The sequence below is a fragment of the Cnephaeus nilssonii genome, assembly GCF_951640355.1.
Source record: "Cnephaeus nilssonii genome assembly, chromosome: 3".
Lineage (NCBI taxonomy): Eukaryota > Metazoa > Chordata > Mammalia > Chiroptera > Vespertilionidae > Cnephaeus > Cnephaeus nilssonii.
In genome coordinates, this window is record NC_137074.1 from 104,514,960 (window position 1) to 104,530,278 (window position 15,319).

Genomic DNA, 15,319 nt, shown 5'->3' on the forward strand with positions numbered 1-15,319 from the left:
CCTTATCAGATGTATCATTGGCAAATATGTTCTCCCATTCAGTGGGTTCCCTTTCAATTTGTCAGTGGTTTCTTTTGCTGTGCAGAAGCTTTTTATTTTGATGTAGTTCCATTTATTTGTTTTCTTCTTAGTTTCCTTTACCCTAGGAGATGTGTCCATAAACAGATTGCTATGTTAGATGTCTGAAACTTTATTACCCATGTTCTCCTCTAAGAGTTTTATGGTTTCATGCCTTATATTTAAGTCTTTTATCCATTCCAGTCTTTTCTAGAATATGGTGTAAGTTGGTGGTCTAGTTTCATTTTTTGCATGTATCTGTCCAATTTTCCCAACACCATTTATTGAAGAGACTATCTTGACTCCATTGTATACTCTTGCCTCCTTTGTCAAATGTTAATTGACATAATGGTGTGGGTCAATTACTGGGGTCTCTGTTCTGATCCATTAGTCTATATGCCTGTTCTTGTGCCAGTACTAGGCTGTTCTGGTTATAATGGTTTTGTAGTATATTTTGATATCCTGTATTGTGATCCCTCCTACTTCGTTCTTCTTTCCCAATATTGCTGTCACTATTTGGGGTTTTTCTATGGTTTCATATACATTTTTGGAGTATTTGTTCTATTTCTGTGAAGTATGCCATTGGTATCTTAATAGGGATTGCATTGAACCTATAGATTGCTTTGGGTAGTATAAATATTTTAATGTTGTTAATTCTTCCAATCCATGAACAGGATATATGCTTCCATTTGTTTGTATCTTCCTCTATTTTTTCAATGTTGTATAGTTTTCCAAGTACAGGTCTTTTACCTCCTTGGTTAAGTTTATTCCTAGGTATCTTTTTTTGTTGTTGCCTGGTAAATGGGATTGCTTTATAAGTTTCTCTTTCTGAGAGTTCATTATAGGTATATAAACATGCCATCTAATTCTGGATGTTCATTTTGTATGCTGCTACCCTGCCAAATTCATTTATTAAGTCTAATAGTTTCCTGGTAGAGTCCTTAGGGTTTTCTTTTCTTTCTTCTTCTTTTTTTAATCCTTAGCCGATGATATTTTTCCATTGATTTTTAGAGAGAGAGGAAGAGAGAGGGAAAGACAAAGAGAAATATCGATGTGAAAGAAACATCGATTAGTTGCCTCCTGCACCAGCCCTGACCAAGGCCCAGGCTGGGGAGGAGCCTGTATGCAAGGTATGTGACCTTGATTGGAATCGAACCCAGGACCCATTGGTCCACAGGCCAACACTCTATCCACTGAGCCAAACCAGCTAGAGCTTTAGGTTTTCTATGTACAATATCATGTCATCTGCAAATAATGAGAGTTTTACTTCTTCCTTTCTAATTTGAATGCCTTTTATCACTTCTTGTGTGATTGCTGTGGCTAGGACTTCCAATATTATGTTGAATAAGAGTGGTGAAAGCTGGCATCCTGTCTTGTTCCTGTTCTTAAGGTAACGCTTTTAGTTTTTGCCCATTTAGTATTATGTTGGCTGTAGGTTTGTCATATATCCCTCTATTCCCACTTTACTGCGAGCTTTTATCAAAAAACGGTGCTGGACTTTGTCCAATGTTTTCTCTGCATTTATTGATATGGTCATGTGGTTTCAATTTGTTTTCAAAGATTTCAAATCTTTCAATTTCTTTATGTGATGTATCACATTTATTGATTTTTGAATATTGTACCAGCCTTAAATCCCCTCAATAAATCCCACTGGATCATGGTGTATGATCTTTTAATATATTGCTGGATCCAATTTGCTAATATTTTGTTGAAGTTTTTAGCATCTGTGTTCATCAGGTGTAATTTTCTGTTTGTAGTGTCTTTATCTGGTTTTGGATTTAGGATAATGCTCGCTTCATAAAAGGAGCTTGAAGTGAGTGTTCCTTCCTCTTGAATTTTTAAGAATTATTTGAGGAGGATAGGTGTTAGTTCTTCTTTGAATGTTTGGTAAAATTCTCCTATAAACCCATCCAGTCCAGGACTTTTATTTGCTAGAAGTTTTTTTAGTTTCTGTTTCAATTTTATTAGTTGTTATTGGCCTACTCAGGTTTCCTGATTCTTCCTGATTGAGTTTTGGAAGATTGTATGTTTCTAGGAATTTGTCCATGTCACCCAGGTTGTCCAATATGTTAGCATATAGTTGTTCATAGTATTTGCTTACAATCCTTTGTATTTCTCTGGTGTCCATTATTACATTACCTCTTTTACTTTTGATTTTATTTATTTGGTTTATTTCTCTTTGTTTCTTGATGGTCTGGATAATGGTTCATCAATCATGTTTATGAAGAACCAGCTCTTAGATTTATTGATCTTTTGTACTGTTTTCTTTTTCTTTTTTTTTTCGCTATGTCATTTATTTCTTCTATGATCTTTATTATTTCCTTCCTCCTACTTCGTGTGGGCTCTTCTTGCTGTTCTCTTTCTAATTCATTTAGTTGTAGGGTTAGTTTATTAGTCCTTTTCATTGTTTCTTGAGGTAGGCCTGTAGTGCTATGAACTTTCCTCTCAAAACTGCGTCCACCGTGTCCCATTGGTTTTGGGTGGTTGTGTGTTTATTTTCATTTGTTTCCAGGATGTTTTTAATTTCTTACTTGATCTCATTGGTAACCTATTCATTGTTTAATAACATGCTACTAGCCTCCATGTATTTGAGTGTTTTTGAGGTTTTTTTTAATTGTAGTTGATCTATAACTTCATGCCATTGTGATCTGAGAAGATGCTTGGTATTATAACAATATTCTTGAATTTGTATATGATTGTTTTGTGTCCTAACATGTGGTCTATCTTTGAGAACGTTCCATGTGCACTTGAGAAGAATATATATTCTGTTGCTTTGGGGTGAAATATTCTGTAAATATCAAATCCATCTTATCCAGTATGTCATTTAAGGCCTCTGTTTCCTTGTTAATTTTTTGTCTGGAAGATCTATCCAATGATGTCAGTGGAGTGTTGAAGTCCCCTATTATGACTGTATTGCTGTCAATCTCTCTCTTAAAGTCCATCAAGAGTATTTTATGTACTTGGGTGCTCCTATATTGGGTGCATATATATTTAAAAGGGTTATATTTTCTTGTTGAATCATTACTATTAGTATTATGAAGTTGCCTTCTTTGTCTCTTGTTATGGCCTTTATTTTGAAGTCTATTTTGCCTGAAATGAGTATTGCTACTCCAGCTTTATTTCCCTTTCCATCTCCATGGAATATATTTTCTATCCCTTCACTCTCAGTCTGTCTGTATCTTTTGTTCTGAGATGGGTCTCTTGAAGACAGTATATGTACTGGTCATATTTTCTTATCCATTCAATCACCCTATGTCCTTTGACTGGAGCATTTAATCCATTTACATTTAAGGTTACTATTGATGCGTATTTATTTATTAACATTTTAATTTTCTTTATCCCCTCTGTCTCCTTTTCTTCTCTTTCTTAAAACAGTCCCTTTAACATTTTCTGCATTGCTGGTTTAGCAGTAATGTACTCCTTTAACCTTTTTTGTCTGGAAAGCTTTACATTTCACCTTTAATTTTAAGGGATAGCCTCACTGGATACAGTAGTCTTAGATTTAGGCCTTTGCTTTTTATAATTTTCTTCATGCCACTCCCTTCTGGCCTGAAGTGTTCCTAGTGAGAAGTCAGTTGACATTCTATTGGGAACTCCTTTGTATGTAAATTTCTCTCTCTCTTTTGCTGCCTTTAAGATTCTTTCTTTGCCTTTAACATTTGCCATTTTAATTATGATGTTCCTAGGTGTGGGTCTCTTTGGTTCATCTTTATTGGGACTCTCTGTGCCTCCTGAACTTGTGTTACATTTTTCTTCACCAGGTTGGGGAAGTTTTCTTTATTTTTTCCTTTGACATGCTCTCTGTTTGTTGCTGACCCTCTTCCCCTTCTGGTATTACTATAATGCAGATGTTGTTATGTTTCATGTTGTCCTGGAGTTCTCTTAAGCTCTCTTCCTGCCTTTAATTCTTTTTTTCTATTTGCTGCTCTAATTGGGTATTTATTTCTACCTTTTCTTCCAAATCGCTGATTTTGTCCTCTGCTTTATCCAATCTACATTTATTCCCTTCCAGTGTGTTCTTCATGTCAAATAAATCATTCTTCATTACTATCTGGTTCTTGTTCATGGCATCTGTTTCCCTTTTTATGCTTTTGTTGTTTGTATTAAGTTCCTTGAGCATCTTCATAACCAATGTTTTGAACTCTATGTCTGATAGGTTGCCCCCATTTCATTTAGTTCTTTTTCTGGAGATTCATTCTTTTCTCTCATTTGGGGGTTGTGTTTTTGTCTCCCCATTTTATCTGTCTCTTTATATTTGCTTCTATGTATTAGATATAACTGTTATTCCTCCCAATCTTTATGAGATGGTCTTATGTAGAAGGTGTCTTGAGGGGTCCAGTAGTGTAGTGTCTTTGTTCTCCTTAGCCCAGCCAGCCCTTTCATGCCTCCACTCTTCCTACCAGTCTCTATGTGGTCTCCGCTTTCCTTCCTGGGTTATCAGGGTTCTTTCCAGCTAGTCCTTAGTTGATTTTTCAGGGTGGTTCTTCTGTATTTTAGTTTTAATTGCAGTTTGGTCCTAAGAGCATGTCTGTGAGCTTCCACTTACTCTGCCACCATTTTTAATCTTCCAATATTTAACCAGAGTCACAATCCAAAGAACTAATTCTTACAAATGTTTTATTCCTGCCAATCTAAATCTAGAAATGAAACAAATTTATTACCATCTTTGCCCAACTGGTTGCAGCAGGCAGATCTAAAAGACTGATGTGGTGAGAATTTTTACCGTCTGCCAGAATTTTTACCATCTGCCAGATTTAGTCAGAGGTTCAGAATCTATAAGTGCAGCTTTCAGATCAAGCAAGGTGTCTCCAGCTAATGGTGCAGTGTTTTGGGGTGCAAGAAATTGTAGTAGAGAAAAAAGTTCTACTTGACCCTCTTAGGATCCTTAGCTGGGTCTGAAAATTAAACAGACAAGGGCAGATTAACAAAAGAAATGCATACAGGTTTTGCTGAATTTTTACATGTATCTGAGATCCTTCACAAGAGAATAAAGACCTGAAGAGGTGGGCCAGGACAGAAATCTTCTTTTACACAAAGAAACAATAACATTTTTGAACATTGGCAAAATAGAGGGGTTTGAATTAGGGATAGTAATGGTTAAGAAGTAACTAGAAGATAAAGTTTAGTTTAACAAGTCTGTTTATACAAACTTCTTGGTCCCAAATTCCCTGTCTCTGGTGACAATTTCTTCCTTCTTCCTGGTACAGGGAAGGTACCTGTCATGGGAGTTTCATGATTTGTTTCAGAGAAGAAAGGCAGATGGGGGCAGAGTGACTTACTACAACTTGCAATTTTCTGCGCATGGAGTCCTGCTTCTTCAATTTTCTTAAGCTCCTTCAGCTTAAGATATTCAACATGCCAAGGTGCTATGTTTTAGTGTAGCATATCCTGAACTTCATAAACTTCTTGGCTTATATTCATTCCTCCAGAGAGTCTCATCTTCTGCCAAAATTCTGTGGGCTGTTATTCCTGGAAAACAATTACCAGCCAAATAGGGGCATTTGAAATAATAGGTATCAATAATTTTGATTTTACTTTACACTTTTCAAATAATTTTATAGGCTTTAATTTTTGAAACAGCCTTGTTATATAAATGCTAAAATCATCTACATAATCTACATTTTACAGAAAATGAAACTGATTTAGAGATAATCTTTAATTTTTTAAAATTTTATGGATTTAAGAGAGGGAGGAGGAGAGACAGAGGTGAGAGAGAGAGAGAGAGAGAGAGAGAGAGAGAGAGAGAGAGAGAGAAGTTGCTTCTCACACACACTCCAATCAGGGATTTAACCCACAACCTAGGTACATGTCCTGACCAGAAATCAAACCCAAGACTTTCTGGTGCATGGGATGACACTCCAACCAACTGGATCACACCAACCAGGGCCAAGAGATTCTTATTCTCACTTTATTTTGATGCTTACCTCAATTGTGCAATGGTATATAGTATTAATTACATTGTAGTGTGTGTATATACATACATATATATTATGCTATGGTTGCCAAATGAAGAAATTCTTCACTGATCTTCCCAGTGAACTGCTTAAGAGTACATTTGATAAACAAGGAGCTCAATCTTTGCAAAACATCCTTCTTCCTTTTTCAAAGATGGCATTGGTGAATAGGCAAATTTTCTTTACAAAGTGTAACTAACAACAATCTACTGTAAAACAAAAAGTAGCTCTGTTTATCTCATTTCATCATGGAGCAAAATTCTATAAAAATCAATATGAGAAATATAACTTGAAAGAGCTTTTAATCATATGAGAGAATATTGATGAAATAATATCAGAGAGGAGAAAAGCAAAATTATTCTTTTGTTTTTGAAATATATTTTCTAGTTTTCCATAATAAACATGTATTAATGTTATAATTAGTAAAATGATTTTAAACAAAGAAATATAGATAACCTTGCTCCTAAAATCACAGTTTTGTTGTTCTCTCTTTTTCTGGTCTCAGCTTTTGAATTTATCTTCAAGTTGCTACTGCATGTTTCTGTTTAGCTATCCTACTCTTATTTTTTTTAAAAAGCACTTCTAAAACTAAATTAATTTTTCCCCAAACCAAACTATTTTTCTTAACATTTCTATTTCTGTCTCCTTTTCATCTAACTTTATGTATTTATTTTTTTAAATATATTTTATTTATTTTTTACAGAGAGGAAGGGAGAGGGATAGAAAGCTAGAAACATCAATGAGAGGGAAACATTGATCAGCTGCATCCTGCACACCCCCTACTGGGGATGTGCCGGCAACCAAGGTACATGTCCTTGACCGGAATCGAACCTGGGACCCTTCAGTCCGCAGGCCGACACTCTATCCACTGAGCCAAACCGGTTAGGGCTCATCTAACTTTAAAACTCTAGAATTTTTCTTCAGTCATCTTCAGCTACTCGTTTCCTTCTGAATGTCTTTTTTCTCTAGTGCATGTGTTTGTCACTTGACTTGAAGTTGTCTCCATATAGAATCCTTGTTCCTGGGTTTTCTCACTTCCAGTTGGCATGACATCACTGCTAGAGAAATTTCCAAAATCATATTTTGTTTTATGCTACATTCTTGCTCAAAAACTAATTACATAGCTTGTCAGAAAAGGAAATTATGCCATGTCTAGGGCAACATAAATTCAAGATGAGCTTGAAACATCTGTGCCAGAAAGCACAAAAATGTTCGAAGAATGACAAGGACATGTCAAGGGGCACAGGAATTGACTTTGAATGGATGTTCCCACTAGCCATATTTGGATCATCTCAACATCTAAAAGAATAATAAGTTATTAATTTGTATGAATCAGAATATATACAAAAAGAGAGAAGCAGTGGAAAAGAAATGGAAGTTCTTCTGTACAGAAAAAAAAAGATAATATAAATGCAAAAGAAATGATAGAAAAGCAGCACATTGCAACCAATTATTGTGATAATTGGCAACCAATGGATATAAGGATCATTAGTGGATGCTAAATCCATCCGTTCATTCAAATGTCTTTAGGGAACAGGATATGACACAATATCAAAGTACTATCTCACAAATTATTTACTAATTGCAAAGTGAAAAATGTAAATTTATAGATCTGAAGGAAACCACCTTACCCAAGAGCTCAAATTTATTATTACCAATAGCAGTGAGAGGCCCACAATGTACCCACACCAATCATGTGTTCTTGCCAACAGGTTCAACCCAAGTCCAATGTGAAGGAAACAATCTGAAAAGCCCAGAATGTAGAACATTCTACAAGAAAACTGGCTGGGATTCTTCAAAAATAACTTACTATACATAAAGACAAAAAGGCAGTAAAGTTAATGTAGATTAAAGAAAACTAAAGAGATGTGATTTTGTACAAAAACCTTTATTGGCTCCTGTGTGGAATGGTAAAAAACAGTTACAGAATAAAAGAATGTCTTTATTCTTGGAAGATATAAGCTGATGTATGCAGGAGTAAGAAATTACAATGTCTTTCAAAATTTTCAGCAAGAAAAAATTGTAAATAAATATATGTATGTACATATACATACAGAGAGAGAGGGAGACTGTGCAGGCAAAAGTGGTAAATATTCACAAAAGGTGAGTCTAGGTAAGGGATACCTAGGGGTCATTGTACTATACTTTCAAATTTTGTAGATTTTAAAATCCTATAATAACAGGCTAATATGCAAATGGACCCTAACAGTGGAATGACCAGGAACAACTGGTCACTATGACATGCACTGACCACCAGGGGGCAGAAGCTCAATGCAGGAGCTGCCCCCTGGTAGTCAGTGTGCTCCCACAGGGGGAGCTCCACTCAGCAACAAGCTGGGCTAACAGAGTGAGCACAGCAGCGGTGGCAGGAGCCTCTCCCGCCTCCTCGGCAGCACTAAGGATGTCTCACTGCAAGCTTAGGCCCCTTTCCCCAGGGAGTGGCCTAAGCCACCAGGTGGACATACCCCAAGGGATCCGGACTGCAAAAGGGTGCAGGCCGGGCTGAGGGACGCCCCCTCCCCCAAGTGCACGAATTTTCATGCACCGGGACTCTAGTCCTACCTAATAAAAGAGTAATATGCAAATTGACCATCACTCCAACACACAAGATGGCCACCCCCATGAGGTCAAAGATGGCTGCCACAAGATGGCCGCCACAAGATGGCCAGGAGGGGAGGGCAGTTAGAGGGAACCAGGCCTACAGGGGAGGGAAGTTGGGGGGTACCAGGCCTGCACGGGAGGGCAGTTGTGGGCTATCAGGCCAGCAGGGGAGGGCAGTTGTGAGCAATCAGACCAGCAGGGGAGGGCAGTTGGGAGGGACCAGGACTACAAGGGAGGACAGTTGCGGGGGGGGCCAGGCCTGCAGGGGAGGGTTGTAGGGGGGAACCAGGCCTGCAGGGGAGGGCAGTTGTGGGGGACCAGGCCTGCAGGGGAGGGCAGTTGGGGAGGACCAGATCAGCAAAGGAGGACAGTTAGGGGCAACCAGGCTGGCAGGGGAGGGCAGTTAGGGGTGACCAGGCTGTCAGGGGAGGGCAGTTAGGGGCAAGGGAGCAGTTAGGCGTTGATCAGATGGCAGGGGAGTTGTTAGGGGGTGATCAGGCTGGCAGACAGAAGCGGTTAGAGGCAATCAGGCAGGCAGGCAGGCGAGCAGTTGGGAGACAGCAGTCCTGGATTGTGAGAGGGATGTCTGACTGCCTGTTTAGGCCCGATCCCACTGGGACATCCCTCAAGGGGTCCCAGATTGGAGATGGTGCAGGCTGAGCTGAGGAACAAGCCCCCCCCATGCACGAATTTCATGCACCAGGCCTCTAGTTTTTAAATGAAAGGTTATGGAGAGAAAGCCCTTTGCCTGGAAGGAGAAAGTCCAGAGTCCTTGATCCATCACTCAAGGCCATGTTCCACTCAGATCTATCAAGCTGCAGTCAGTCTGTAAGAGACACAAGGGTTAGAGTGTGTCCTATCAACCCTGTCTCCCCAGCATTAGCACCATTGTCTTCATAATTCTCTCTTCTACTCCTCTGCAGGACCCCCTCTTAAGTCAAACTAATCTCCTCACTCTCACAACTCTACCTGTGCTGCTGTCTGTGAACATTGCTCATTTTCTCCATCCAAATTAAAACACTCTCCTTCCTATCAACCCAGCCTGACTTAAATATAAACATGACCATCTAGGTTAACACCTGATATTTCCCCTCATATTTCTATTTGTGAAGATATTAAAATATCATCTACATAATAGAAAAGCAGGGTTCATAACTTATGATTCTTAGATACCCCCCACTTAGAAAATAACATCTTCAATAAATAAGTATAGATTGATTGATTACATACCTTCACTGCATTATATATGAGGTAATCATTATTTTGATGTCAAAATTCCAGAAAAAAAGAAAGAAATTTAGTAAATTACTTAGTCACTTCTATGGAATGCCAAACGAAAATTCATTTAAAAACTTATTTTTAGAATCAGGTGAGTTTGAATTTAATGTTCCCATTTTTTGTCAAGACATTTTTTATTACAGAGAATTGAGTAGGCTTGGATGAGTAGAGGAAAGTACCTATCTGATCATTTACCCACACTATCCCCTTGTCTCACTCTATGGCACTAACTTCCTTCTTCTGTGTTTAATTTAGACACTGCTATCAATTATATTCTCTGGCCTTGGAATTTCTTTCTCTGGATACTGCCTGGCTATATCGGCTTTGGGCCTTGTCCAAGGCCCATACTGCCGCACCCTCAATGGCTGGGAATACACCTTTGAAGGCACTGCAGGACGGTAAGGAATAATTCCTCAAGCCAAGGAGGTCAGAAATACCTGACGTAATGCTCATGCTTATTTTCCATGATCACTTTGGTGTTCCATGCAGTGATTTTAGTGCAGAATTTTCTTATTCATTTACTAATATCCAGACTAATATGTTCCTGCTCTGATCTTTGTTCAGATGTCTTTTTCTCCAGTCTTTTAATGCCACATGCACTCACTGTTTTGAGGCTATCGTGGATATATACAAATGAAATAAATGTTTCTCCCATACTTCAGAATAGGACTTCATGGTTACTGTGGTCTGGCAACTGCTGGAGCAGTTGAGTGGTTCTGGGAAGTCAGTCTTGTTTTGTGGCCAGGTTGAGCATGTGGTATGTTACAGATATAAAAGGACTCAGCTGAGAGAGAATTACAGTGCACATGGATGTGTGCCACCCAGAGCTATGCCAGCAGGGGCAGAGTGCGTAACAAAGTGCAGACTGAGATGCAGAGACACGCCTAGGTGCAGGGGCTTGTAGATGGAGCCAGGAGCATCTCTAGCATGTACTGAAGAAGACTAGAAGTCTGCTGAAGAGGCTGATATGGTAGTTCAGGTGTTGAAGGACTGATGCTGAATCACAGAATGCCTCCCATTGGCACTGTGCTGAGCTTACTGGCCTACCAGCATCTGCAGAAGCATCTCAAAAGGTAGCAGGGCCCAGGCAGAGACTCAGAAGAGAATAACTGAATCTTGTCCTGTCTCATCCTGTGCTCAGAATTCTAGCGGAATAAAATGAGGGAGTGCCCATACTACTCCCTGAGGAAGTCACATTTTCTTCTTAACCCCCCAATGACTGCCTTTATTGTTCAAGACCCACATCTATTTGAGGTCTCACATGCTCACCTAGAGCTCCTTGGCAGAACTGCTTCTGTGTTGCCTTTATTCTGAAGGTTCCACAAGGTGCTCTGGCCAAAGCTCTTTCTAATGTCAGGAGAATCTGAAACACAACCCCAGGCCTTTCTGAGAATTTAGAGACAATCCTGTGGGATTGAAGGACTTCAGGAAAGGGACCTTATGTATCAAGTCCTGCTGGCTGCAAAAAATCCCTTTTTTATGCCATTAGCCCCTGAACTTTACCCCACCCCAAAACCAAAGAAGCCTCCCCTTTTGATTGCAAGAATCTCAGGCTGCCCACATGCCTCTCCATTACTCCTTTCGAGTTGCCCTTGATATTTGCATTCACCTGGTCCAAATTCTCTATTCCTTGCAAACCCTGTTGGTGCTTATAGTTTACAAAGAATTTTTACATAATTCTCAACAAACAGTTACAGTAACCTTAGGGTTAGATATTTTAAGCTCACTTTCCAGATAAGACTCTAGAGGTCAGAGATGTAATATCCCTTACCCAAGATCCTACAAGTCTGGATGTTGTGACTTCATATTCAATGGTCTTTACCTCTTGACCTAAGGGTCATGGGCAATATCAAGAAATTCTCAGTGCCTCTCAGTGTACTGGAGCATACAGAATAGGAAAGAGAGTTAACGGAGGGGAATAAGAATGAAATGGAGTGAGGAGAGAGAAAAACAAAGAGAAAATAAAGGTCATGGTGGTGAGGACACCATTCCTTTCTGCCACAGGCATTAATACCCATAGCCACTTTGGCTGGTACCCAGATTGCCCGGATTGCTGTTTTAAGAAAAATCATCTTACTATTGACAAGATATTTATAGAAAATTCCAGTAAATAGGTTTGATTGTTTTTGTTTGGGTGATTCTTTTTAAAGACCAGTTTTCCATTTTGATTTAGTTCAGTGGTCGGCAAACTCATTAGTCAACAGAGCCAAATATCAACAGTACAACAATTGAAATTTCTTTTGAGAGCCAAATTTTTTAAACTTAAACTTCTTCTAATGCCACTTCTTCAAAATAGACTCGCCCAGGCCGTGGTATTTTTTGGAAGAGCCACACTCAAGGGGCCAAAGAGCCACATGTGGCTCGCAAGCCGCAGTTTGCCGACCACAGATTTAGTTGAACAGAGAGTGTGTCCTCCTTATAAGAAGAGGTTATGGTCATGGTAGACTTGAAAGTGGGCAAAAGTCGTCAGGTTGATTCAGTGTGGCTTTAAAATTATCTTGGAAGTTAATTTTCATAATTCTATGCTAAACTAGACTGATCAAACCTTTTCAGCTTTTGCATTCCCACCTCACAGTCTAAATCTTCTTAAGAGCTGCAGGACAGCAACATTCTGAAGAAGAGGTCCTCACACTGTGGGTCCCAGACCAGCAACATCACCATCACCTGGGAATTTAGGAATGTAGTCACGAGCCCCACCCAGAACTGCTGAATCAAAAACTCTGTGGTGAGGCCCACAATCTGCATTTTCACAAGCCCTCCACGATCCTGATACATGCTCAAGTTTGAGAACCACTGTTCTAGAAGGTGTTGGGACAGTGTCTAGAAATATCTAGCAGAATTTCTCTTTTTCATTTTGCCACCTGTGTGACTTTATATCCTGTGCAAGCTCAGCTCTGTGCCCAACAGCTCAGGCTAACTTCTGGACTCCCAGAGACAAGAAGTCTCTACCTCTCTTGGTATTGACATATGCTGCTTTTCATTGCTATTGAACTCTTCAGTATGTGTCTTGCTTCCTAATTGAATTAGAATTGTCTCTGAGGCAGGTACCATGTTTACAATAAGTATAGTCTGGTGCTATATATGCTATATGTTCAATATATGTACTGAATGATTTTTTAAAATATATGAATTCATATTTAATAATATATATTTTAATCATATATATTAGTGTCCCAAACATATAAATAACTGTAGCCTTCTTCCTTGGACCAAGTATGTAGGCTTTGGCCTTGTTGGGTCTTGTTGACCATTTCCTTCCTCGCTCTCAGTTTTCTTACAGATTCCAGCATATGGACTCAGTGCCTTGAACCTGCACATGTAGTGGAGTGGAACATCATTTTGTTTTCCATTCTCATAGCACTCAGTGGGCTTCAGGTGATCATCTGCCTCATTAGAATAGTCATTCAGTTATCCAAGATACTATGTGGAACCTATTCAGTCATCATCCAGGTAACAGACCCCCACTGGCACCTGTACCTCACCCATTTTACCCTCACTGCCCAGGATTCAATGAGTTTTTTAAAAACTCCTTTAGAATTCCATTATTTCCATTCCTACTGCCCTCATCTTTCTTTATTCAACACATAATACATCTAATTTTTCCAATATTTTCAATGTGTCTGTTGGTTTGTCTATATGGATTAAATCAATGTAATAGTAAAATCTGTATTCCATGGTGCATAATGAAAATAACCCAGTGTTTTCAATGAGCAACATTTTAGTGTTCCATGTAGTTATAACCCAAAGATCAAATAAATATATGCATTCATGTGCATTGAGAATTTTTTTGTTCAAACCTTTGAATACTGGTATATTCAGTTAAAAATCCTTTTTTATACTGAGTCATTAGTGAGTTGTTTTTAAGATGTGAAATATGTCTTTATCTCTGAATTATTTCTGCATCATCTGCTAAAATATTAATGTTAATTTAGTTATAATTGAAACTACTAAACCTATCAAGCAAGTCTGAAGAGAAATTGTGACTAAGATCTTGTGTCTTGTTTAACAACATATCTATATATATAAAAGACCAGTGACCAAATGGCAGAACAACTGGTTGACCAGTCGCTATGATGCGCACTGACCACCAAGGGGCAGATGCTCAACACAGGAGCTGCCCCCTGATGGTCAGTGTGTTCCCACAGTGGGAGTGCTGCTCTACTGACTGGGATGAGCAGTGCTCCCACAGCAGGCCTATCTCCACAGGCCATGACCCCCACCAGTGCACGAATCAGTGCACCGGGCCTCTGTAGTATTAGATAATTCCTTTCCTAGCAGTTTCAAATAGATATTCTTCTAGTCCACTATGTCTTGAATATAAACTGTAAATTTCAGTTGCTACCTGGATTATGAATCATTAATCAAGTCAAATTTACTACTTTACTTACTTTGGTTTTCCTTTTTTTGTAGCCTGGAATCATTTGAATAAGGACAAGAATGCTTTCCATTATCAAGTTATGGTCATCTATCTAAGTCTTTTATTTAGATTTGACAATATTCAAATGATATTTCCTCCATTTTGTGTTTTTTGTACTCATTTGTGAAATTTACAATCCTCACTGAAAGTGCAAATTATGCCACACTTTTATTTAGATTTTTTTCCAAGCAATGTGTGTCAAGATCTTTAGAAATGTTTATACATTTTGATCAAACAAATCTATTTTTAATAATCTATACTTTGGAAATAAATAAGAATAAAAGATGAAATTTTCAATGTTATTTAATATTCTGGAAAATTAGAATACCAAAACATTCAAAGTTTAGGGGAAAGATTAAATAAAGAGTGGTACATTAGTTGTAACAATTCATAGTCATTACAAATGATGTTTTAAAGACTATGAATAGTGCTATGTGAAAAAGCAGATTATAATCTTACATTTACAGTAAGAAGCATAACTATCTAAAATAAATAAAAATGATTTTTTTCAGATTAAGGCACAGACAGAGCATCTCAGAAAGTTTCATTCTTGCTGTTGTTCTTGTTGGCCCTTTAGTTTATTAGGAAACATGTGTAAGGGTCAAGCAGAAGAATTGGACTTAGACCTAGGTTTGAAACTTGGCTGTGTCCATAGGCAAACTATTTATCCTCTCTGAGCCTGTCTCTTAATCTTTAAAAAGAGGATAACAAGGATTAAAAATGGCAGGAGAGTAGGTGGATGCTGCACAGAGATTCTCCCAGGAATAAGCTGGAATTACAACTGAAATACGGAAAGGCTCCCTGAATAATCAATGGAAAACTCACAGGAGAGAACCCAGATACCTGAAGACTAAAGGTTGAGACTGAATAGAGGCTGGTAGGAGGGGTGGGGGCATGAAAGGGCTGGCTGGGAACCCACAGCTAGGAACTGAAGTTGTGGAGAAATATCTCAGCTGTTGAGAGGGGCCATTGAGAAATCTGGGATCTAACCCCGAAGCTGGGCTCTCTAGCA

At 38.6% G+C, this 15,319-nt stretch overlaps 1 protein-coding gene across 2 annotated transcripts in view; it reads left to right on the forward strand.

Annotated features, from left to right (window-relative positions):
• The window catches only part of TM4SF18 (transmembrane 4 L six family member 18), a 36,201-nt gene extending 21,710 nt beyond the window's left edge, over positions 1–14,491 (forward strand). For both annotated transcript variants that reach the window (XM_079764217.1, XM_079764218.1), the window contains 3 exons: positions 10,146–10,288; positions 13,160–13,340; positions 14,301–14,491. In XM_079764217.1, the coding sequence (XP_079620343.1) occupies positions 10,146–10,288; positions 13,160–13,340; positions 14,301–14,315 (339 nt within the window). In that variant the 3' untranslated portion in view covers positions 14,316–14,491. The remainder of the gene's footprint in view (positions 1–10,145; positions 10,289–13,159; positions 13,341–14,300) is intronic.
• The last annotated feature ends 828 nt before the right edge of the window (positions 14,492–15,319 follow it).